This window comes from Rana temporaria, chromosome 1 (assembly GCF_905171775.1).
Source record: "Rana temporaria chromosome 1, aRanTem1.1, whole genome shotgun sequence".
Classification (NCBI taxonomy): Eukaryota; Metazoa; Chordata; class Amphibia; order Anura; family Ranidae; genus Rana; species Rana temporaria.
This window is the reverse complement of record NC_053489.1, coordinates 359,481,146-359,507,139: the sequence shown is the minus strand read 5'-3', so window position 1 is coordinate 359,507,139 and position 25,994 is coordinate 359,481,146. Positions and strand designations below refer to the sequence as shown.

Here is a 25,994-nt window from a genome sequence, read left to right as displayed (position 1 = left end):
CGCACAAAGACACAGGGGTTGGAACAAAAGTTCTCAAGTTTGGACTCATCAGACCAAAGCACAGATTTCCACTGGTCTAATGTCCATTCCTTGTGTTCTTTAGCCCAAACAAGTCTCTTCTGCTTGTTGCCTTTCTTTAGCAGTGGTTTTCTAGCAGATATTCTACCATGAAGGCCTGATTCACACAGTCTCCTCTTAACAGTTCTAGAGATGTGTCTGCTGCAAAAGGTGGCTACTTTGAAGAACCTAGAATATGAAATATATTTTCAGTTGTTTCACACTTTTTTGTTATGTATAATATATATATTACAATGGGTAAAACGAATCACCCCCTTTAAAATAATCCAATTGTGTTGCATTGCAGCCTAAAATGAAGTCATACACAGTTTTTGTTTTATCCAGCTGTAATTACATATGCAACTTATAACACTCAAGTGAAAGATATAACACCAAAAAAAAAAAATCAAAGACAGAATCACTAAAAATGACTTTAAACTCAAAAAGGTGTAGATAATCACCTTCTTAATGGTACACAAAGCCATTTGACTTTCAACTGTGATCAGCTGTGGTCATTTTGATTAGCTCAGCATGAAAACAGCTTTTAGTCTCTGCAACTGAAACAAGCAATCAACTATGGGTGGCAAGGCACTGCCAAACGATCCTCAGGATAAAGTTGTCAGGAGATGGATAAAAAAAAATTCTCAAAGGCTCTATCAATGCCTAGAAGTGTGCATGTGACAACAATATCACAAATTCTCCACAAATGTGGGAGGGGTTAAAAAAAGCCTCAAGAAAGGCCACATGCAGTCATGACTTTAAGAGTCTGAGGCCACATAGAAAAAGATGTTATGGTCAGATGAGACTAAAAATGTATTATTAAGCCTCAACACCAAATGATATGTCTAGTGAAAATCCAATACAACTTACCATCCAAATAGCACAATTCATACAGTAAAGCATGGAGGTGGTAATATCCTGTTATGGGGGTGTTTCTCTGCAGCAGGGAATGGAGCACTTGTCAGGATAGAAGAAAGAATGGATGGGGCAAAAACCATCAAATTCTTGAGGAAAATCTGCTGCCCTCTGCCAGAAAGTTGTCAATGGGAAGAAGGTTTACCTTCCAACATGACAATGACCCAAAGTGCACCACAAAAATAACCACACAGTGGTTGAAGAAGAAATAGTTGAATGTCCTTGCATGACCTAGTCAGAGCCCAGACTTAAACCCCAATGAAAATCTGTGGAATGACTTGAAGACTGCAGTCCACAAATTGTCACCATCAGATTTAACTGAAAAGAAGATGTGCAAAGTTAGTAGAGACATATCCCAACAGACTAAAGGCTATAATTAAAGCAAAAGGTGGTTCAACAAAATACTGACACAAGGGGGTGATCCTTTTTCTAACTCAGTGATTCTGTTTTTTATTTATTTTTTTATTTTGTTTTTCTGACATGTTGGTGTTATATTTTTCACTTTGATGTTATACATTGCACTGAGTAAATACAGAACTGTGGCTGTCTTCATTTCAGGCTGCAAAGCAACGCAGTGTGATTATTTTAAATGGGGGGGGGGGCTATTCTTTTACACACTGTGACTGTATATGTACATTGTATATATTCTTTTACATTATCATTTTTTTTTTTACAAAGGGGAGCATACTTAAATAAATTTGAGAAACATTGTCAATTCTAATTCTTAGCCTAAATTCTGCACTTTCCTCTCCTCACACTGACAATGTCATTGTATTCTTTTTCATAGATGAATGGGAAGCTGATCAAAAGTTTGGATGTATATAATGTAAAGCAAATAGAAAAACATCATGTTGCCGCCATAAAGAAATTATGGAACGATCCCGGTGTTCGCAAGTGTTATGAGAAAAGAAGAGAATTTCACCTGCTTGACTCTGCTTACTAGTAAGATCATGAGAGGACTAGAATATGTGAGAAATAAGAAGTTACAAACCTTCCCAGTGGAACACAGACAACTATTAAAGCCAGAAAGAGGTTCTAACCCTTTTATAGCTCTATCTTAACCTAAAAAAAAATAAAAAAAAAATTGACTGAGGTTCCACTTTAAGAATAGAGTTCTGGAAAGATTCTGTGGATTTTCAGTTTCTGCATATATAATATATATTTAACCCTGAGAACGTCATCAATTATACATTGAAATGTTTTCTTTGTTCATACTAATGTAATTGTTCCTGCAATTATTCTATGAGTCACACACCTAATTTGTCAGCAAGTTTCATTGGAGTAAAATTATATCACAACCGAGAAATAAAATGAGTCATACTGACGTATATGGAGTGTCAGCATAGATAAAGAGAACAAGAATAAATAAAGGCTAGAACTGCCAATGAAATGACTTTAACAAGGACTAATCATCTAATACCCAGACACATGCATTACAACAGAATAGAATAGTAAAACTCTGGCTGCATGTGAAATAGTAAAGACCATATAGTAAGGATTAAAAAAAAGACTATAGGCCCAGATGGAAATGTTCAGCAGGTTAACTGTTTTTTCTGTTATTGAATATGAATTTGGAAGTACTAAACTTTAGAGAAGATTATTTTACATTGTGTGAAGTTGACAAGATTAAGAAGCTTGTTAAGAGAGGAAAGGATAAAATTGAAGGTTAAAGGGGTTGTAAAGGTTTGTGTTTTTTTCACCTTAATTCAGGTGAACGCCCCGCGGGAGTGGGCGTTCCTAATCACAGGCTGTGATTGACGTGCTTCCGACCGGCGCATACTGTCGGTGCGGCTCTATATGGCGCCTGCGCACCGACGTTCGGCTTCTTTCGGCAACTCGTGACGCGCAGTATGCGCCGGTCGGAAGCAAGTCAATCACAGCCTGTGATTCGGAACGCCCACTCCCTCGGGGAAGCCGGGGGTGAAAATAGCCATAAAATGGTATGTACTTCTCTTATCCCTTCTTCTGTTTTGGGCAGAATTTCAGTCAGAGAGAGGCACAGTCTGAAATCAGATTTTTTAACCTATACCCTATTGGTGGTGAGATTGGCACATGTTAGATACTCAGCAATGTCCAGCTCTTCTGGAATCGCTCAGTTCTGCGCCACCATGTCTTGCCGCGGTTTTATCGAGCTGCTGCCGGCTGTTCCGGGTTCAGCCAACATGTCTTTTCATTTACTCAATTTAACGGTTTGCCTACTGGGATATGTGATGTTTATATCCCTGGAGGCAGAGGGAGAACAGGGCATGCCGAGGCTGGACAAATTCATAAAAAAAAAGTAAATAAAGAAAAAAAAGGTCCCTTATCGGGAAGAGGACTGGAAGATGGGTGGAAGGGAGAGACAATGCCATGAAGGGTGAAGATCTGCTTACCTGTGTCATGGGTGCATGTATTGAATGTTTATTTGTTAAGTTAAGATGTTACATAAATAAAAAAAATCATTAAAAATATATAAACTTTAAGGCTCCATGCACACTGAAGCTGATAAACTGTAGTTTATTGGCGTTTTGGCTTTTTTTTTTAAAAGCCCATAAACTGCACTCTATGTTAGCCTATGTGTCCTTGCACACCTGGACGTTTTACAGCTTTAATGAGCAGTTGAGTTTATGGGCTTTTTTCTGAAAGCTCGAAAATCGCGTTCAAAGTGCCATTTTTCAGTGGGAAAAAAACGCTAAAAAACGCTAAAAAACGCTAATAAATGCTCAAAAACGCAACTCACCAGCTTTTTTGGGCGTTTTTTTTTAATCAATAAAAAAAAAAGCTAAAAACGCTACACTGAAAAACACTAATAAACGCTAAAAAACGTTGAAAGGTTCCCTGCAAAGCTACTGGCAGTTTTTATAGCTTTTCTTTAGCTTCCAGTGTGCATGGAGCCTAAACAATTTTAAATAAAATGACCTAAAACCATATAGTATCTTCTAATGCCATAGTACTGCTTGCAGCTTCTGTGTAACTGTGATGCAGTGTTATCAAATTCATCACAGTAAGACTGATGCTCTTAACTCCACAATCTTGTAGATTTCAAATCGATTTTGTCTTCTTTTGAAACAGGCTTTTGCAAGGACTGAAACTCATATCAGGCAATAACAGTTCTTCCAGACAGGAAGTGACAGCAACACACAAATAAAATGTATTTTTTTATTAGTACAGCAGAGACGGCTAGAACCCCTGTCCCATATCATTTTTTGTCTGTATCTCACATAGTGAGGGGAATTCTCTCTAAAAGAGCCCTGCATAGCAGTAAACACATACAATTGGTTCTAACCCTTCTCCACTCTATTCAAAACGAAAAAAAAAAAAAAAACATTTTGGCTTGACATACACTTGTCCCGCTTGCAACTCTGTCACTGGACAGAACTCACCAGTGACAGGATCGTTAAAATGTACAGGGAAGGCACTCACCTGTTTTGAATGTGTCCTTGCCAAAAATGCTGCAGAATATGTGCCACCAGTAAGGAAGCAACATGTCATTCATCCAGCTGGCGAGGGATTGACACATGCAAGCAGGTGGGTGTCTCACCTCCCTGCTGTGTCTTCCATAGTGATCCTGTCCGGGCACGTTTTGGTCAGTGACAGGATCGCATGTGTGACATTGGACTAGGGTGTCCGTTTATGAAGCAGAGAAAAGCTGTGATCCTCAGGATCATGGCTGATCTCTGGTGTGTACCGGTTTATGTAGCTGAGATGAGGAGCATAGAACATGTTCTCGGCTGCTCATCACAGCACACAACCGTTCTGTCACAAAAGGCCAGACCTGAAGATTTCACTGGCCATTACTCTGAAATTTCTCAGAGCTCAGAGCTGGAGAATCTGGGAGAGAAGCTGGTGCGATTAGAGAAAGAAGACTTCTTTCTTCCTATACTGTATATCAGCACCAGTGGGTTAAAATTATTATAATATATATATATATATATATATATATATATATATATATATATACAGTATATATATATATATATATATATATACATATATATATATATATATACACACACACAGTAAAACCTTGGTTTGCGAGCATAATTCATTCCAGAAACATGCTTGTAATCCAAAGCACTTGTATATCAAAGCATTTTTTTACAGGGTATAAAAGAGAAGAGAGGCACCTCTAAGTGTAGCAATAAGTTGCTAAATGTTGTACCTTCATTAAATATAACCATATTGCTACACAGTCTCCTCTCTTCTTTTTTATACTCAGTTGTGACATGACGCTACTCTTATATCAATACATCGCTTGTATATTTAGTCAAAATGTATTAAAACATTTTGCTTGTCTTTCAAAACGCTCTCAAACCAAGTTACTCTCAAACCAAGGTTTTACTTTATCTAGATATATCTATATATAGTAGCTCACAAAACTGAGTACAAACCTCACATTTTTATAAATACATTTTTATTTTACTGTATCTTTTCATGTGACAACACTGAAGAAATGACACTTTGCTACAATGTAAAGTAGTGAGTGTACAGCTTGTATAACAGTGTAAATTTGCTGTCCCCTCAAAATAACTCACACAGCCATTAATGTCTAAACTGCTGGCAACAAAATTGAGTACACCCCCTAAGTGAAAATGTCCAAATTGGGCCCAAAGTGTCAATATTTTGTGAGGCGCATTATTATTTTCCAGCACTGCCTTAACCCTCTTGGGCATGGAGTTCACCAGAGCTTCACAGGTTGCCACTGGAGTCCTCTTCCACTCCTTCATGATGATATCACAGAGCTTGTGGATATTAGAGACCTTGCGCTACTCCACCTTCCATTTGAGTAGGGTTTAGGTCTGGAGACATGCTTGGCCAGTCCATTACCTTTACCCTCAGCTTCTTTAGAAAGGCAGTGGTTGTCTTGGAGAGAAAACGTCTCAGTTTAATAAATGTACACCTAATGCTGCGCACACACGATCAGAATTTCAAATTAAAAATCTGAAATTCCGATCGTGTGTGGGCCCCATCTGACTTTTTTCTGTCAGTGTTTAGAAATAGAACATGTTTTATTTTTTTCTGATGGAAAAAAAAACTATAGGAAATTCCTATTGTCTGTGTGCAACTCCGATAGAGAAAAAACTCAGAATCAAGTCGACGCATGCTCAGAAGCATTGAACTTAATTTTTCTTGGCTTGACGTAGTGTTAGTCACTGCATTTTGGACGGTCGGAATTTGGTCTGACAGTGTGTATGCAAGATAGCTTAAACGGATTTCCGCCGAAAAATTCCATCGGATTTTAGGCCATCGGAAATTCCGACCGTGTGTACGGGGCATAAGAGTGACATACAAAAATGATAAGAAGGCTAGACCTGTGAACTCTTGGATTGCTTAGCAGAAAAAATATTTTGGACTGTTGTAGGACAGGAAAACTTTATTAAACCTACATCTTGTAAAACCCAAAGTGTTTTAGGCTTTTAAACCTCCATATCCCTGGTACATAAAACCTGGGCTTTTTTTCAGCGGGAACGCGGGGGATCGCAGTTCCCGCACCTCCTGGACTGACTGTGTGTAATGTTAAGGGGTGCTGGGGTGTGTGTGCTGCAGGGTATTGATGCTCACTGCTGGCGGATCGATTCTAGCTGGAGGGGATCTATTTTTGCAGAGGGTCTATTGTTGCTGAGGAGGTCTAGTGATGCTGGTGGGGGACCTATTGTTGCTGGGGGGGTCAGTTGTTGCTGAAGGAGATCTACTGTTGGGGGAGGGGTCTATTGTTAATGGCTGCCAGAGAGTCTATTAATGCCGGCTGTGCGGGGATGCTGCCGGGTGTCTATTGTTGCTGGGGGGGGGATTTAGTTGTGGGTGGTACATTGTTAGGGGGATCTATTGTTGCTGGCTGAAGGTAAAACCAAATTCCATACAAATTACTTAGCACAGCAAAATGATACTTGGTTCTGTATTGTCTAAAAGGGACGGTACTGGAAGGTGGGTAGGGGTCGGAGAAAACAAGTGACTTAGAAAAGGGGAGTTCCTGCACCTATTGTCTGAGAAAAAAAGCCTTGCTAAAACATAATGCATAGTAAAAAGATTGCTACTCATTGTTCTTATACAAAAGATTGCTACTTATGGTTCTTATACATCACATACATTGCAGAAAAAAAACATAAATATAAAATATACAATTAAACGCAATCATGATATTTTTTGTGTAACGCACCAAAAAATCAGTTATATGTATCATATAGATGCATACAGGATGAAGATTTACAAAGAAACCAGTTATCAATCAATGGTAAAATAAGAACGTATATGGACATGTGTTGTTTTTCCGTAGGTGACCAACCATCAGTTACATACAGAGTAAAATGTGCAGCTGCAATGGATTACAGATATTCTAAACAATAAACGTTATCACAGGATTTCATAATGTGTTATACAAGCCCTGCTTATCTCAGCTAACAATGCCTTCCTGTCTTGCAGCTACTTGACCAATCTGGAACGGATCACAGAAGATGGATATCTACCAACTAATGAAGACATCGTAAGAGTCAGGATGCCAACTACAGGAATCAATGAGTATTGTTTCTCTGTGGATAATGTTACTCTTAGGTGAGAAACAAGAAATATATACCGTGTGTGTGTGTGTATATATATATATATATATATATATATATATATATATATATATACAGTTGTGCTCATAAGTTTACATACCCTGGCAGAATTTATGATTTCTTGGATTTCTTAATTTTTCAGAGAATATGAATGAAAACCCCAAAAACATTTTTTTTACTCATGGTTAGTGTTTGGCTGAAGCCATTTATTATCAATAAACGGTGTTTACTCTTTTTAGAACAAAATAGCAACAAAAACTGCCTAAATGACCCTGATCAAAAGTCTACATACCCTGGTGATTTTGGCCTGATAACATGTACACAAGTTGACACAAAGGGGTTTGAATTACTATTAAAGATAACCATCCTCACATGTGATCTGTTTACTTGTAATTAGTGTGTGTATAAAAGGTCAATGCATTTCTGGACTCCTGACAGACCCTTGCATCTTTCACCCAGTGCTGCACTGATATTTCTGGATTCTGAGTTATGGGGAAAGCAAAAGAATTGTCAAAGGATCTGCGGGAAAAGGTAGTTGAACTGTATAAAACAGGAAAGGGATATAAAAAGATGTCCAAGGTATTGAGAATGCTAATCAGCAGTGTTCAAACTCTAATCAAGAAGTGGAAAATGAGAGGTTCTGTTGAAACCAAACCACGGTCGGGTAGACCAACTAAAATTTCACCACAACTGCCAGAAAAATAGTATAGGATGCAAAGAAAAACCCACAACTTCAGGTGAAATACAGGACTCTCTGAAAATGTGTGATGTGGCTGTTTCAAGATACACAATAAGGAGGCACTTGAAGAAAGATGGGCGGCATGGTCGGGTCACCAGAAGAAAGCCATTACTACGCAAATTCCACAAAGTATCCCGCTTACAAAACGCCAAACAGCACAGAGAGAAGCCTCAAACCTTCTGGCACAAAGTCATTTGGAGTGATGAGACCAAAATGTTGCTTTTTGGCCACAACCATAAACGCTACATTTTGAGAGGAGTCAACAAAGCATATGATGAAAGGTACATACAAAGGTGGATCACTGATGTTTTGGGGATGTGTGAGCTACAAAGGCACAGGAAATTTGGTTAATAATGATGGCAAGATGAATGCAGTATGTTAACAAAAAATACTGGAGGAACATTTGCATTCATCAGCCAGGAAGCTGCGCATGGGACGTACTTGGACAGATGTGGATCCAAGAGGAATGGGCAGCTTTACCATCTGAGAAGATAAAGAGCCTCATCCACGAATACAACAAAAGACTTCAAGCTGTCATTGATGTTAAAGGGGGCAATACACGGTATTAAGAACTGGGGTATGTAAACTTTTGATCAGGGTGATTTCTGTAGTTTCTGGTGCCATTATGATTTAAAAAGAGTAAACACAGTTGATTGATAATAAATGACTTCAGCCAAACACTAACCATGAGTGAAACAAAAGTTTTTGTGTTATCATTCATATTCTCTGAAAAATGGCCAAAAAAGCATTCTCCCAGGGTATGTAAACTTATGAGCACAACTGAATATATCCAGTACTGTACATATACCACACGTTTAGAAATTAAAAGTAAATGAGATATAACATCTTCAATTTGTAGATCATTAACAGGTCATACATAATCCAAATTAAAGTGATGCAAAAAGATTGTTTTAATTCTTTCTGTTTATTAGTCATACATATAACCCTTTGATGTGATCCACTGAGCTACTATAAATTGTTCCAGTGTGTGTTAATTATATTAACTAAATTAGATTAACTTAAACTGCATGGTGCAAAATTTGGTGCAGCTCTGCATAGTAACCAGCTTTCAGGTTTTATAATTAAAGCTTAATTAAACAAAATTAACTTAGAAGCTGCTTGGCTGCTATGCACAGCTGCACCAGATTCTGAGTGCATCAGTTTTAGTAAATCTCCCCCATTCTTCAAATTGTACAAGCTTTATTTTTTTTAATTTTTTACTTTGCTTTCCTCCTCTGAACGGCTCTGAGTTTGTGGCTAAATTCAGCAACTGTACTATAGGGGGAACAGGTGTGTGGATACATTCAGAGAAGTCAAAAGACTAACTATAGTTAAAAAAATCATGAGACATCCTGCCTTTCTCTTGTTTGTAGGTCCATAAAGTAAAAAAGTAGCTGTAAGTATAAATTAGACAGTAAGGGGTTGATTTTCTACAACTGGAGAGTGCAAGATCTGGTGAAGTTGCGCATGATAGCCAATCAGCAAACTGGTTAAACTGAATGGGTTGTTTTACAAGGTGATCATTTACAATCACTTTAACCTACCAGCATGTCTTTGGATATGTGAGACAGCACACCAGCCAATGATTATGACTAGGGATGAGCCGAACACCCCCCTGTTCGGTTTGCACCAGAACTTGCGAACACACCAAATGTTCGTGTGAACTTTAGAACCCCCTTAAAGTCTATGGGACTCGAACATTTGAAATCTAAAGTGCTAATTTTAAAGGCCAATATGCAAGTTATTGTCCTAAAAAGTGTTTGGGGATCTGGGTCCTGCCCCTGGGGACATGTATCAATGCAATTTTTTTTTTCGGGAGCAGTGAATTTAATAATGCTAAAAGTGAAACAATAAAAGTGAAATATTCCTTTAAATTTCGTACCATGGGGGGGGGGGTGTAAAGTAAGCATGTGAAATAGTGCATGTTTCCAGTACTTAGAACTGTCCCTGCACAAAGTGTCATTTCTGAAAGAAAAAAAATCATTCAAAACCGGACTTGGGGTTTTAATGAATTGTCGGCTCCCGGCAATTCAGAGAGGATTCATTCATAAAAAATAAAAAAAATAACTTCATTTGGTTAGGGCAAATGTTGCATAGGCTCTCTGTTTTTAAAGCTACCTTTGCTTATTATATTTTTCCCAGGATGGTGGATGTAGGGGGGCAGAAATCTGAGCGCAAGAAGTGGATCCACTGCTTTGAAAATGTGAATGCTCTCATTTACCTGGCATCTCTCAGTGAATATGACCAACAGCTAGAAGAGAAGAAAGATGAGGTAAAAATCTTTTAAATACTAAGGTCAGATTCCCATTTTTGTGTTGAGGTAACGTTGCAGCACCATTCATTTTGAATAGTTCCCCAATGCACCTGTGAACCAACTGTGCTTTGTAATTCAGTATGAAGGAAAACTGGTGCCGGTCTATCAAAACCTGTATTTTAGTGCATTGGCAGGGATTCAAAAGCCTAAATGCAGCCTATGTAATAGAAGGGGCACCTGAACGCAATGGCATACCTAGCATACTTACATAGTTACATAGTTAGTCAGGTTGAAAAAAGACACAAGTCCATCCAGTTCAACCACAAAAAACAAAATAAAAAAACACAGTAAAATCCTATACACCCAACTTCATACCCACAGTTGATCCAGAGGAAGGCAAAAAACCCCAGCGGAGCATGATCCAATTTGCTACAGCAGGGGAAAAAATTCCTTCCTGATCCCCCGAGAGGCAATCGGATTTACCCTGGATCAACTTTACCTACAAATCTTAGTACCCAGTTATATTCTGTACATTTAGGAAAGAATCCAGACCTTTCTTAAAGCAATCTACTGATCTGGCCAGAACCACCTCTGGAGGGAGTCTGTTCCACATTTTCACAGCTCTTACTGTGAAAAAACCTTTCCGTATTTGGAGGTGAAATCTCTTTTCCTCTAGACGTAAAGAGTGCCCCCTTGTCCTCAGTGATGACCGTAAAGTGAATAACTCATCACCAAGTTCACTGTATGGACCTCTTATATATTTGTACATGTTGATCATATCCCCCCTTATTCTCCTCTTCTCAAGAGTGAATAAATCTAGTTCCTCTAATCTTTCCTCATAGCTGAGCTCCTCCATGCCTCTTATCAGTTTGGTTGCTCTTCTCTGCACTTTCTCCAGTTCTCCTATATCCTTTTTGAGAACTGGTGCCCAAAACTGAACTGCATATTCCAGATGAGGTCTTACTAATGATTTGTACAGGGGCAAAATTATATCTCTGTCTCTGGAGTCCATACCTCTCTTAATACAAGAAAGGACTTTGCTCGCTTTGGAAACCGCAGCTTGGCATTGCATGCCATTATTGAGCTTATGATCAACTAAAACCCCCAGATCTTTCTCCACTACAGACCCCCCCAGTTGTACTCCCCCTAGTATGTATGATGCATGCATATTCTTAGCCCCCAAGTGCATAACTTTACATTTATCTACATTAAACCTCATCTGCCACTTAGTCGCCCAATCAGACAGAGCATTGAGGTCGGCTTGTAAATTGGAGACATCCTGTAAGGACGTTATTCCACTGCATAGCTTGGTGTCATCTGCAAAGACAGAAATGTTACTTTTGATCTCAGACCCAATATCATTTATAAATATATTGAAAAGTAAGGGTCCCAGCACTGAACCTTGGGGTACACCACTGATAACATTGGACCATTCAGAGTAAGAATCATTAACCACGACTCTCTGAATTCTGGCTTTCAGCCAGTTTTCTATCCATTTACAAACTGATATATCCAATCCTGTAGACCTTACCTTACACATGAGCTGTGTGTGCGGAACTGTATCGAACGCTTTTGTAAAATCCAAATATATCACGTCCACAGCCACGCCTCTGTCCAGGGTTTTACTTACCTCTTCATAAAAGGAAATCAGGTTTGTCTGACAACTTCTGTCTTTCATGAATCCATGTTGTCTGCTTGACACCTGAAATTAATTATTTTATAATGCCACCATCCTGTATACGACAAAATGATTTTTATTAATATTTATACAGTAAAACCTTGGATTGCCAGCATAATTCATAATTCCAGAAACATGCTTGTAATCCAAAGCACTCTTATATCAATGCAAATTTCTCCATAAGAAATAATGGAAACTCAAATGATTCGTTCCACAACAATTTAGTCATAAGCCCTTAAGTTTATAGCCCTTATAAAAAGATTATAGCAATGTGATAAGTTGTGTGACCATAAAATGTTAATCCACAAATAGCAGCCTCCACAAGGTGATTAGAAGCAAAATCCAGCAGGAGCTACAGAGTATAAAAGAGAAGAGAGGTGGGTGTAAGTGTAGTAATATGGTTACATTTATTGAAGGTACAACATTTAGCAACTCACATGGTTGATGATTAAAAGAGGCACATCTAAGTATGCAGGCATCCGGGGTCAAGTTGTCCACATAGACCGTCCTCCAAACCGCGGCTCTCACCGCTGTCAGTCTGCAATCGTGACCGGAAAGACTACCCTGCAGTAGAGCGATCTGAAAGTGAGGCTTGAAACGCTTGTGGAGAGCAGTGTGAAAGGGATGACGTTGATGACAGTGAAGAGGTCTGTCTTTTCCCCCGGATGCCTGCATACTTAGATGTGGCTCTTTTAATCATCAACCATGTGAGTTGCTAAACGTTGTACCTTCATTAAATGTAACCAAATTGCTACACTTAGAGGCTTTTATACTCAGTTGTGACATGACGCTACTCATATAAAGACTTATATCAGGACATCGCTTGTATATCAAGTCAAAATGTTTTTAAAATTATCTTGTCTTGCAAAACGCTCTTAAACCAAGTTACTCTCAAACCAAGGTTTTACTGCAAAGTAAAATTAGACAGTGAAAATTTTCTAAACAGACCCCATGTTGTCTCACATTTGAAACAGAGAAAGGGACCAAAGACAGATTTCCCAATCCCAATCCTGTTCTCTGCAGCCTCAGCTGCACTGGAGAGCGAATGAATGAAGCATAGTAAACATAGTGCCAATCACTCAATGTGTTCATTCAGGAAGAGCTGGTAAATAGGCCATATTTAGAGAAGGGGACGCAGATACCAACCTCCCTGCAGTGCAGCTGGAGGGAAAACAAGGAGGAGGAGCTGGCAGGGCTGCAGGGGGACCCATAAGGGTTGGTAAAAGGCAATACTGCCATTGCTCCTGCTCGGCCCCCCTTTTTGAACTAATGGGGCCAGGGCCCGATACAGGAGGGCTGGCTGTACTGGTTTATCAGGAGCCCTGACAGAAGTCAATTATTACAATATGGTGCTACAAATGGACAATCATTTTAATACAAGTGCAACAAACAGCTGATCAGCAAGGGCAGAAAACAGGCCGTTGTTACAATATTGTCCTCAAAGATCACTATTGTTGAAGGGATTATTTTTCTGTTGATGGCCAGTGTGAAGTATGATTCATTCTCCTGTTGACCACCAACGTGGGGGGGTTCTTCTTTCCACTGACCAACAATGCAAGAGAAGGACAGACTCAACTGGTGTTGGCAGAAGTAAACCATGCACAAAACAGTGTCAAGCAGGATTGTCCTGCTTTTTTATTTAGAAAGACAGCATAAAACAAAACATCTGCTGGTCCAAGTCACTAACTAAACTTAGATTAGTTCCTGACTAATAGGGTGTTCCCTAAAAGGTTCCTTAACATAAGCAGGCTGCCCTTGTACCTTTTATGGGGGTTTTGTCCACTCTCAGCCTTTTCAGCAGTATACTCTCACAATAGAGATGGTGAGAGAGAGCCATGAGCATTAGTCATCACATCTACACTATATTAAATTAATTATAATTATTAATTATACCTATTGGAACACCTGTCTTTATACGCACATGAACTTTAATGGCATCCCAGTCTCAGCCCATAGGGTTCAATATTGAGATGGCCCACCCTTTGCAGCTATAACAGCTTCAACTCTCCTGGGAAAGCTGTCCACAAGGTTTAGGAGTGTGTCTATGGGAATGTTTGACCATTATTCCAGAAGCGCATTTGTGAGGTTAGGCACTGATGTGGACAAGATGGCCTGGCTAGCAGTCTCCACTCTAATTCATCTCAAAGGTGGTCTATCGGGTTGAGGTCAGGCCGATCAAGTTTCTCCCCAAACACGCTCATCCATGTCTTTATGGACCTTGCTTTGTTCACTGGTCCAAATCATTTGGTGGAGGGGGGATTATGGTGTGGGGTTGATTTTCAGGGGTTGGACTTGGCCCCTTAGTTCCAGTAAAGGCATCAGCATAACAAGACATTTTGGACAATTTCATGCTCCCAACAGTTTGTGGATGGCCCCTTCCTGTTCCAACATGACATCACACAAGTGCACAAAGCAAGGTCCATAAAGATATAGATGAGAGAGTTTGGAGTGAAGAAACTTGACTGGCCTGCATAGAGTCCTAACCTCAACCCTGATTGAACACCTTTGGGATGAATTAGAATGGAGACTGCAAGCCAGGCCTTCTTGTTCAACATCAGTGACTGACCTCACAAATGTGTTTCTGGAAACATTTTCAAGACACTCCCTAACCTTGTGGACAGCCTTTATAGAAGAGATGAAGCTGTTATAGCTGCAAAGGGTGGGCCAACTCAATATTGAACCCTACAGACTAAAGGCCCGTAAACACAGTCAGACTTTTTGCCAACAAACTTCAAAATCAGCAAGTTTTCAAAATAGTCCGACCGTGTGTACGCTCCATCGGACAAACTTTTTTCGGGTTTCATCGGACAAAAAGTTTGGTCTGCAAATAGACAAACTTTACGTCAACAAGAGTCCGATGGTGCCTAGTCCGACCGTGTGTACAGCAAGCAATCGGACTTTTGCACAAAATACAAACGCGCATGCTCAGAAGCATGTCTGGTAGAACTAGCATTCGTATTTGAAAGAGCACATTCTTGACGCGGCAATTCTGAAATCAAGAAAAGCAGCGCACATTCTCTTCTTCTTTATAATGTGATAATACTAAAAGCTGCTTTACTGGTGATACTGACGGAGTAAAAACAAATGTCTTTACTTTGGATTAGTGTATTTTGGTTATATGAATCAAACATATTTCTATATTTTTTGGTGGGTCAAGTTAGCACAACCCTATTGCGCAACATGTCTGCTTGACGAACGGACGTTCAGAAACGAACAAAATTGCACAAAACTGAAAATCGCGAATGCACACAGACGAAACCTCTACTAACTCTCGATTAGCAGAAGGAGCCCAAAGGGTGACGCCGGAGAATTGAACTTCCTCTTTTAAACTCTCGTCAGTACGTTGAAACGTCACTACGTTCGTGTTTGTTGCCGAAAAAGTCAGAACGTGTGTATGCTATGGGTGTGACCGGGCAACTCCCTTCGGACAAAAATCCAAGGGAAAGTTTGTTTGATGTCCGATCGTGTGTACGAGGCTTAAGACTGGGATGCCATTAAAGTTCATGTGCGTGTAAAGGCAGGTATCCCGATACTTTTGGTAATATAGTGTATTAGTTTATTGGTGGGGTACAGTAAGCTCTAGTTTAAGAATACAAATGCAAATGATGGATGTTGGTGAATATGCAGGTGAACTTTCCTGGAGAAAACATTTCTTTTTAGTTTTGGCTAGTGGATCTGCATCCTATTTATATAACATTACAGATGTATGGAAAATCTTGTGAAATATCCGTAACGTGGACCAGGTAGCATGATCTCAGTATGTAAGCTTTCAGACTTTATGAAAACAAATTCTGTGTTCAAAATGATGACACAGTTGCTAAAGATATTTCAGATGTCTGATGATCTGCACGTACATTTTGTTTTCCTTCGAGTGTTTGCAAACACTTATTCATTTAAGTGGCAAATATTTAAAGTATGTGGTTGAGAGCCCTTAGTATTTTCAGGAATGGAAAAACAGATAGGTTTGTGAAAAAAATAAAATAAAAAAAAGTCAAGTAACAAGTTATTAAACTAAAGACCTAGGGCCAGATTCACGTAGATCGCAGCATCTCTGCGGCGGCGTAACGTATCTAATTTACGTTACGCCGCCGCAAGTTTTACGGGCAAGTGTTTGATTCACAAAGCACTTGCCTGTAAAAGTTGTGGCGGCGTAGCATAAACCCTCCGGCGCAAGCCCGCCTAATTCAAATGATCCGGGTAGGGGGCGTGGATCATTTAAATTAGGCGCGTTCCCGCGCCGATAGTACTGCGCATGCGCCGTCCCTAAAATTTCCCGACGCGCATTGCGCTAAATGACGTCGCAAGGACGTCATTGGTTTCGACGTTAACGTAAATGGCGTCCAGCGGCATTCACGGACGACTTACGCAAACGACGTTAAATTTTCAAATTTCAACGCGGGAACGACGGCCATACTTAACATTGGCTACACCACCTAGGGGGCAGCTTTATCTTTACGCCGCTTTATCTTACGGAAACGGCGTAAATTTACTGCGACGGGCAATCGTACGTTCGTGAAACGGCGTAACGACTCATTTGCATATTCTACGCCAACCGCAATGGAATCGCCACCTAGCGGCCGGCTTGGAATTGCAGCCTAAGATCCGATGGTGTAAGTCACTTACACCTGTCGGATCTAAGGCCCCGTACACACGATAGAATCCATCCGCGGATAAATCCCAGCGAATGGGTTTCAGCGGATAGATCCTATGGTGTGTACACTCCAGCGGATCTGTTTCCGCGGATATTTATCCGTCGACTCGCTTTTCAGCAGATCGAATATTTGCTGACATGCTAAACAAATCTATCCGCTGCGAATCTATCCGACGGACAGATCCGTTGGTTAGTACACAATATCCGCGGATAAGAACCCCGCGCATGCTCAGACAAAATAAGGGGATGGGAGCACTCGTTCAGGTAAAACTCTCGTTTGTTTGTGATATGGCACATTCGTCCTTTTAAATATCTAGTGTGTCGTTTATTGCCTCTTGTTTTTTCGGCGTTCTCTTGCTAGAATAAACCTGTTCTCTTGCTGATGCTATCTATCCAGATGTTGGAACTTTCTTTTTGTCCTCCACATGTCTATGTTTCTTTTTGTTTGTTTTTAATTTAATGTTGTTTCTTTTTTTTTTTCTTTTTTTGGTGCAAGTTATGTCACCATTGTTTTTTCTTGATTTTTTTTTCTTTTTTTTTTTGTGCAATTTATGTCACCATTTTTTTTTCTTGCACATTTTTTTTTTTTTTTTTTGGTGCAAGTTATGTCACCATTGTTTTTTCTAGAATTTTTTTTATTTTTATTTTTTTGTCAAGTTATGTCACCATTTTATTTTGGCGTGTGTTTTTCCTTTTTTGTTTTCCCAAGTTGGTACGCCAAATGTACCCCCCCCCCCCCAAGGAGTTGGTGTCCTTTCTAAATCACACATATTATTTTCTAAAATGTTTCATGCCTAATCACCACAGTATTAAAACACAATAGACAAGGTATTTCAGTAAATCAAATAACCATTTATTTTGGCCATAAACAAAAATAAATTACAGAGAACGGCAGCACTTGATGAGATAGCAACATACATGCAGACTTGTGTTCCAGACTGCACAGGCAACATAGTCAAGGACAAAATGGCAAACCTTGAGGACCACATACCGAGAACTAAAAAGAACAACCACAAAAACAAAAACCAGGAGCAGCAGTAAGTGAGCCAATGGAGCCCAGGCTGTGGTAGTCCAAAAAAACCAAAGTTTTTGGGGGATCAAATGGAAGGCCGGGAATCATCTTCTCCTGTTCCTTGTAACCCTCCTTGCAGCCTGCATTGCAGCAGATCTTCCACGGACCCGTCCACGGCCCCTTGCAGGTGGGGATGATGTGGCAGCAGGAGGAGGTAACAGGTGTTGGGCAGGATGGGCCGGGTCACTGAGCTCGGTCTCATTGGTCAGCCAGCCCTGGTGCATCCATAAAATCACCTGGTTCACCAGGTTCCTGGCACGCCTCTGATCGGCCTCCCCCGCTTCTGAGAGTTCATGCGCCACATAGGCACTGTAGGCCTCAGTGGGGTTGAGGGGGGCCCTCATTAAGGCGCTAGCCTCCCGTATCATTTCGAGGCTAGCGTCCTCAACTTGCCTCCTGCGCCTCATTAGGCCTGCTTGCCTGACCCGGGGGGGAGGGACTTGCCTGGTGGTGCTGACCCTGGGCCTGGGGCCCTGCTGACTGGTGCTGGGCCCGGCCTCCTCCTCCTGGCTGCCAATGACCCCTTCCTCCTGGCTGGCATGCATCTCAGCATCAGTAGCCGAAATCTCCTGGCTGCTCCCTTCTTCCTGTGGCAAAAAAAGTGACATGTTTTACAATTTGGCACAAGCAAATCACACACATTTTCATGCTCTAGACTGGTTTGTTTTATCTTACTTTAAACTTGAATAGACTCTCCTTCTGATCCCTGCACTTGGCATCCATGACCCCTATTTTTATGCCCATGACTTTTATAGGCCATTTTTTTTTGGGATTACAATATCAACTCAATAAACAAACAAGAATTAGCAGCCCAAAAAAATTTAGAAAAATACTCTACCTCATCAGAAGTGGAGAGTCGCAGATTTTCATGCATGCCAGCCAGCCCCTCACCGTCCTCCTCCTGGCTGTGGTGATCCGTGGAAGGTCTGCTGCGATGCCGGCTGGAAGGAAGGCTTGACATTGATCGCCGGCCCTCCATTTGATCCCCCAAAAACTCAAGCTCTTGGTAGTACCACAGACTGGGCTCCGTGGACTCGCTTGCTGCTGCTCCTGATCTTTGTTCCCGTAGTTCTCTTCTTTTGGTTCGGTATGCGGCCCTCAGGTTATTCATTTTCTTCTTGACCATCTCGCCTGTGCAGCCGGGAACCCATGTCTGCATATATGTAGCTATCTCATCAAGTGCTGCCGTTCGTCGGTCCCGCTTCGAATACAGGGGATGTTTTGTATCCCAAAGTAGGGGCATTTCCCTAAATTTTTCAATTAGGCGAGAAATTATGTCTTTTCCCACGATGTGTTCCATGGTTATTTTTTCTTTTGCAAATTTCAAGCTAAACACTGTTAAAAAAATAATAATTAAGCATTAAAAAATGCACAGCATTCACATTGTATTAATATGTGACCCCAGATTTATCAAGTACTATGCAAACACAGTGTCTCCTGCAGCTAAAATGCTGGCCAGCCCTGCCCCATTGTTGTGACCAAAAATGAGTTCACATGCAGACCCTTTTTCAAATAAGTTTGCTAAATACGTGTAATCTAGAACCATCCACAATTTTGAAAATTTTGACCATTCCTCAAGGCACTATTTCATGTGTACCTAGCATGCCCCTCATCATTCCTGACATATAAATACACTTCCTAATAACCTCTGGCCAACCAACACAGAACAATACTTGCATGATCACAATACACCTGGCAAAAAGTACAAATAGGTAGAGCATTCTTCACATCTAGATTTAAGTGATGTGTGAAAGCATTGTGAGAAGTAGATACCGTTTTGGGGACACAAGAAACATAAGTAGCGTTAAAAGGGTGCAAACAACAGACAAAACCCCAATCCCATGGCTCTCAAGTTTCTAGGCCTCTGCTGATCCCATGTTGTAATTTCTTACCTTATTATCTCTAGCTCCTCGTGAAGCACGATCAAATAATCTCCGCGTAACCTACGTAATCACGTCGGTTCCCTTTTATACACTCCGCGTGTGCGTGACACACCGCCTTCGTCTCCATTGCCATGCCCCCTAATCAATGTTAACTCAAAAAATATGGCGTTAACTGTGTAACTTCTGTCAAATGTTCTACTAATCTCCGCGTAAGCTACGTAATCACGTAGGTTCCCTTTAATAGACTCCGCGTGTGCGTGACACACCGCCTTCGTCTCCATTGCCATGCCCCCTAATCAATGTTAACTCAAAAAATATGGTGTTAACTGTGTAACTTCTGTCAAATGTTCTACTAATCTCCGCGTAAGCTACGTAATCACGTAGGTTCCCTTTAATAGACTCCGCGTGTGCGTGACACACCGCCTTCGTCTCCATTGCCATGCCCCCTAATCAATGTTAACTCAAAAAATATGGCGTTAACTCTGTAACTTCTGTCAAATGTTCTACTAATCTCCGCGTAAGCTACGTAATCACGTAGGTTCCCTTTAATAGACTCCGCGTGTGCGTGACACACCGCCTTCGTCTCCATTGCCATGCCCCCTAATCAATGTTAACTCAAAAAATATGGCGTTAACTCTGTAACTTCTGTCAAATGTTCTACTAATCTCCACGTAAGCTACGTAATCACGTAGGTTCCCTTTAATAGACTCCGCGTGTGCGTGACACACCGCCTTCGTCTCCATTGCCATGCCCCCTAATCAATGTTAACTCTAAAAATATGGCGTTAACTGTGTAACTTCTGTCAAATGTTCTACTAATCTCCGTGTATGCTACGTACTCACGTAGGTTCCCTTTAATAGACTCCGCGTGTGCGTGACACACCGCCTTCGTCTCCATTGCCATGCCCCCTAATCAATGTTAACTCAAAAAATATGGCGTTAACTATGTTACTTCTGTGAAACGAGCGAATAATCTCAGCGTAACCTACGTAATCACGTCTTATTCATTCTCTCCACTCCACGTATGCATGAACCGCCGCCCTCGTCCCCGCCCATGACGGGACATTTCCTGTTTTCCACGCCCCTAATCTCTGTGGGAAGGAAAGATGGCGATGTCACACAAGCATGCACGGAGCTCTCAGGCCGCAAGTGAGGTGACAGAGGCAGGAACGTCGCGATCCCGGCCAAAACGATATAAGGCCACTAATATGTCTTTGGACGAAATGGTGGAGCTTGTGGACATAATGTGGAGGAAGGACTATGATGGCCAATATGGCCCATACAAGACCCCCAACCGCAGGAAGGGGAAAATTATGGAGAAGGTGGCAAGGAAAATGCAGAGGATGTTTGGGATCACCAGGTCCAAGGAGCAGCTACGGAAGCATGGGTCCGACTTAAAACTCCGTGAGCCACATCAATTGAAGAAAATCAAAAAAATTCTAAAAAAAGTAAGTTCTTTTTTTGTTTGTGGGGGGGTGGGACAATTTTATTAGTTTAATGTTTGGTCAGGTACATTTCTACATCTGTATCCTTGGCCTGGTTGTACTTCTGAACACATGTTGAAATATTATTATTTTTAAAATATATCATTTGCTTGGCCAACGAGTGTTAATAGGAAACCTTGTTCACATCAGATTGCTTCTCACCAATACGATGTTGGCCCAGGAACAACACACCTGGACATGCCTCTCTGGCCAAAAACATTGTTTGTAAACATTGTGTAAAAATATATTTTTGTATAATTTGAATCCTAGAATGGGAAATGCAAACAGTGCTACTAAGCAGGTGTTTTCATATCTGTAATCCAGAGCACCTGTGTCTCCCCCAAAATATTACACTAAAATTTGTATGGTCTCAGCTCCAAATTTTAAGGGGGGGGGCATCCATGTGTGTCACTTTGCTAAAAAGGGACTGAATAAGAGCTTGGCCTAGAAGTCTTCCAAAAATGTAGGTTTGGGATGATAAGACACCAAAACTAAAAAAAAAAAAGCCTCTAAACTTCTATGCAATGTGTGAGATTTCTGCTCTACAATATCTGTGTGCTGATGAGTATACCTTTTGTTTTTGTGTTATTTATAGGGGAAAGAAGACGCCAGCATTTCGAGGAGGCAGAGAGGGCCAGACACGCCCGGAATCTGCCATCTGGCCATGTGGAGGAGGAGGAAGGAAGAGAGGAGGATGTGGAGGAGGAGGATGTGGAGGAGGAGGAGGAAGGAAGAGATGAGGATGTGGAGGAGGAGGTGGAAGGAAGAGAGGAGGATGTGGAGGAGGAGGAAGGAAGAGAGGAGGATGTGGAGGAGGAGGTGGAAGGAAGAGAGGAGGATGGAGTAATTTTAAATCTGGTAGTTGTGGAGGATGAAGATGAAATTGAAGAAGATGATTTTGGTGATTTTGAAGATGGTGGATTGGTGGAAGAAGAAGAAGGAGGAGTCGTGGAGGATGAGGGGGAAGTGGTTCAAGAAGGAGGAGTTATTGAAGATGGAGAAGTGGTGGGGGAGGAGGAAATTCGCACAACATCAGGTCAGTGTCACCCCAGCTTTATAGTGCAAAACAGATGTAGATAGGGTTGCCACCTCATCCCTTTAATCCCGAACACATATGGATTACACATGTTCTGTGGCTAATGTAATGCAGATATGGCACCAGGTGAGTTAAATTACCACCTTTTAATCAGCCACAGAACCTGTGTAATTAATATGTGTTCTGGTTTAAAGGGATGAGGTGGCAACCCTAGATGTAGATAGGCCGGTAAAATTGTTAATTTTATATTTTGGATTCATTTTGTAGGGGATGAAGATGCTGTTCCATATTTTTCTCGCGCAAGTGCGGGAATAATTATCCAGCAAGTGATGGAGTGCAGCAGTGAAATGGAGAATATGCGGCAACAGATGGTTCTCATGGAACAGAATGTGCGAAATGTAATTGTCGAGTGCTGCACCGAGCTGGACACTATGCGGCAAAGAATGGTGGTTATAGAACAAAACTATAAAAACATCATTGACATGATCGGCCGTGTCAAAGACTGAATTTTTGACTCAGCAACACGCCAAAATTTGAAGATGCACACACAGTGTGTCAACATGTGCTATCTGCCATCATAGAATCTCGAATATCTGTGCTTTGTGGGTACAACCCCCTCCTCGATTGTCAATTAGTTTTCGAGGAAGGGTTTGCTCCCACAAAACACAGACATTGGTCACCCATGATGGCAGATAGCACATGTCGCCCTTTTTCTGTGTTGTAGAACTGACATTTGGCGAATTGCACTGAATGTGTGCATCTTCAAATTTTGGCGTGTTCAGGTGTGAAATCACACCATGACTGTTATTGTGAATGTAAAAGTGACACATTTGTCTTTTAAATGTTTTGGACATGTTATATTTTTTCAAGACAAAAAATGGCTTACAATCAACAAGCCTGAAAAATCAAAAAAAAATAAAAAATTAAATTATTCTAAAAAAAGTATTTAAAAAAAAAAAATGGGTAACAAATCTAGCCAAAAAATGTTACCAATCTTTTTTTTTTAAATAATAAAAAAAAAAAATAAAGAAATAATTTTTCACAATTTTCTTAAAATTTGTGCAAAAAAAAATAAAAAAATAAAAAACAAATAAGAAATAATTTTTCGCAATTTTCTTAAAATTTTTGCAAAAAAATATAAAAAAAAAAAAATAGAAAACACACAAAAAAACAAAATGTAAAAGCCTTGCAAACTAAAAATCTTGGCATGTTTATTAATAAAAATCTTCCTAAAAATCAAGGAAAATGAAAAAGCTGCAAATAAAAAAAGCTTTTCAAAAATCCAAAAAATTAGTGGCTTTATTCTTTATATGCTGAATACCCAGTTTGGAGATGAGTGAATAATGTGCAATTGTGTTTATTTACTAAAACCTGAACCCTACATTTGGCACTAGAAGTGCACTATTTTTGGTGAGAACCAGGAAGACAGATAAAAAGAGAAAAAGCAGTAATGACAAACAACTGTATAAAGTCCAATGGTCTAATTATTTATTAAAGTTCTGTGAATATTTCTTTCTTTTGGGGGCCGAATTAGAAAGAAATATGATCTGGCATAGCAATGGCCCCCCGACCCATGAAGTACTCAACATATTTGTCACGTACCTCACGAGCTGATTGGGTGGCAAAGCCAGCGCGACCAGTGTCCAGCCCAGGGAGAGGATCTGAGAGTAGTCTTGCCTCAGAAACGCTGTCGGGTAGGTACGTCTGGGAGTGCCTGCGTAAAAAGTTGTGCAAAATGCAGCAGGCAAATACAATGGTGTTCAATTTATATTCCGCCAGATGTATCGCTGTCAGGAAAAGGCGGAACCGGTTGGTGAGTATCCCAAAGGCATTCTCGACTACCCTCCGAGCCCTGGCCAACCGATAATTAAACACCCTCCTCTCTGAGGTGAGGGTCCTCTGGGGAAAAGGCCGCATTAGGTGAGGTCCAAGCCCGAATGCTTCGTCCGCTAGGAACACAAACGGAAGTCCTTCCACATTATCTTCATCTGGTGGCAATGCCAGACCACCAGTTTGTAGACGATCGTAGAATTCAGTCCGTGAGAACACTCCCCCATCTGACAGCCGGCCGTTCTTCCCCACGTCCACATATAGAAACTCATACTGTGCCGACACCACCGCCATCAACACAATACTATGATAACCCTTGTAGTTATAATAGTAGGACCCCGAGTGGGGTGGGGGCACTATGCGGACGTGTTTCCCATCTATTGCTCCACCGCAGTTCGGAAAATCACAACGCTGGGCAAATTGGGAAGCCACAGACTGCCATTCCTGTGGTGTGGAGGGTAGCTGTGGGGACAAACAAATAAAGAGATTTAGTACTTGGGCACATAAACATTGCAAACAAAATACAAAAACCATCATTGTGCAACATCAACAACAGGATTCACATTTCCTACAAGCATTGTGAAGTGAGTATTTTTGGAAAAAAATCTAGGCCCACTTAATTATCAGACTCCACATCCCTCTGATGATAGAGCAAGAACAAATTTTCAGGGGGGGAGGAGGGGGGGGGGGGCAGAGCTACAATGGATTAGCCAAAAAATCACCCAAAAATTGGCTAGGTGGGTTTGGGCCTAGGAAAGCATGCTGGACAGGTTTATGGTGGGTAAGGTCAAAATATGCAGGTAGGCCCAAAACAAACATGTATAAAGGATAACAACATGCATGGGGAGAAAAGGGAACATCCAACACACAGCTGATTACAATCTCATGGTTATTAGGGAATAAAAAAATATTAGACTTTCTCACACATTTAAAAAAAAAAACATTGTGAGGTTAAAATGAGGGAACTTACCTTAATATACTCCTCCTTCAGAACACGTATGATGGCAGTACACGTCTCCGGTATGATGACCCCAAGCAACTGGGGAGAGATGCCTGTCGAGAACTTGAGGTCCTGCAGGCTCCTCCCAGTCGCCAGGTACCGCAACGTGGCAATAAGCCTCTGCTCGGCCGTGATGGCTTGGCGCATCACAGTGTCCAGCCTCGTGATATAGGGGGACAGAAGATCCAGCAGACGGTTGAATACGGGGTCCGTCATGCGGAGAAAATTCCTAAAATCATTAGGATTATTCTCCTGGAGTTCCCTAAGCAGAGGCATATGAGAAAAATGGTCACGCTGGTGCAACCAATTCTTGGCCCAGAAACGCCTCCTCCCACTGTTCCTGGCCAAACAACTGGTTCGCTGGACATGGCCATAAGCAATCCCATAACCAGCACCAATTCGCGAGAATCGACGCTGCTGCTCCATCATGGCTTCAAACCGGCCGGCTGGTCAGTCAAGAACACACTCCAACAGAAAGCACCCCCAAATCCAGCACAACCTGCTAAGAACACACGACAAACAGATACGAGCGCACAGTACGCAGAAACGTGCTGAAAGCCTGTGCCCAAATGCCAACTGCGAACCCGCAAGCAAACGCACTGAACCAGAGAATCGGCTCTAACCAAACCTTCACTAGCACGCGGTAACACGGAACTAGCAAAAGCGGAACAGAGGGCGGCGCCGTTGACTTTGGTCTTCCCCTTTATAGTGACGTCTTACGTGGTTTACGTTGCATGCATTCTGGTTCGCGGGGATTTTTTGGCGCTAGTGTGTACGTTCCAGCGGATCAACAGATAAATCCGCCGATCCGCTGAAACCGATCCGCGGATAAATTTCAGCGGATGGATTCTATCGTGTGTATG

General features: G+C 41.1%; 1 protein-coding gene across 3 annotated transcripts in view; it reads left to right on the top strand.

The window, feature by feature from the left end:
* The window catches only part of GNA15 (G protein subunit alpha 15), a 135,401-nt gene that overhangs the window by 73,021 nt on the left and 36,386 nt on the right, over window positions 1-25,994 (top strand). For all 3 annotated transcript variants that reach the window (XM_040321776.1, XM_040321773.1, XM_040321777.1), the window contains exons 3-5: window positions 1,760-1,914; window positions 7,372-7,500; window positions 10,387-10,516. In XM_040321776.1, the coding sequence (XP_040177710.1) occupies window positions 1,760-1,914; window positions 7,372-7,500; window positions 10,387-10,516 (414 nt within the window). The remainder of the gene's footprint in view (window positions 1-1,759; window positions 1,915-7,371; window positions 7,501-10,386; window positions 10,517-25,994) is intronic.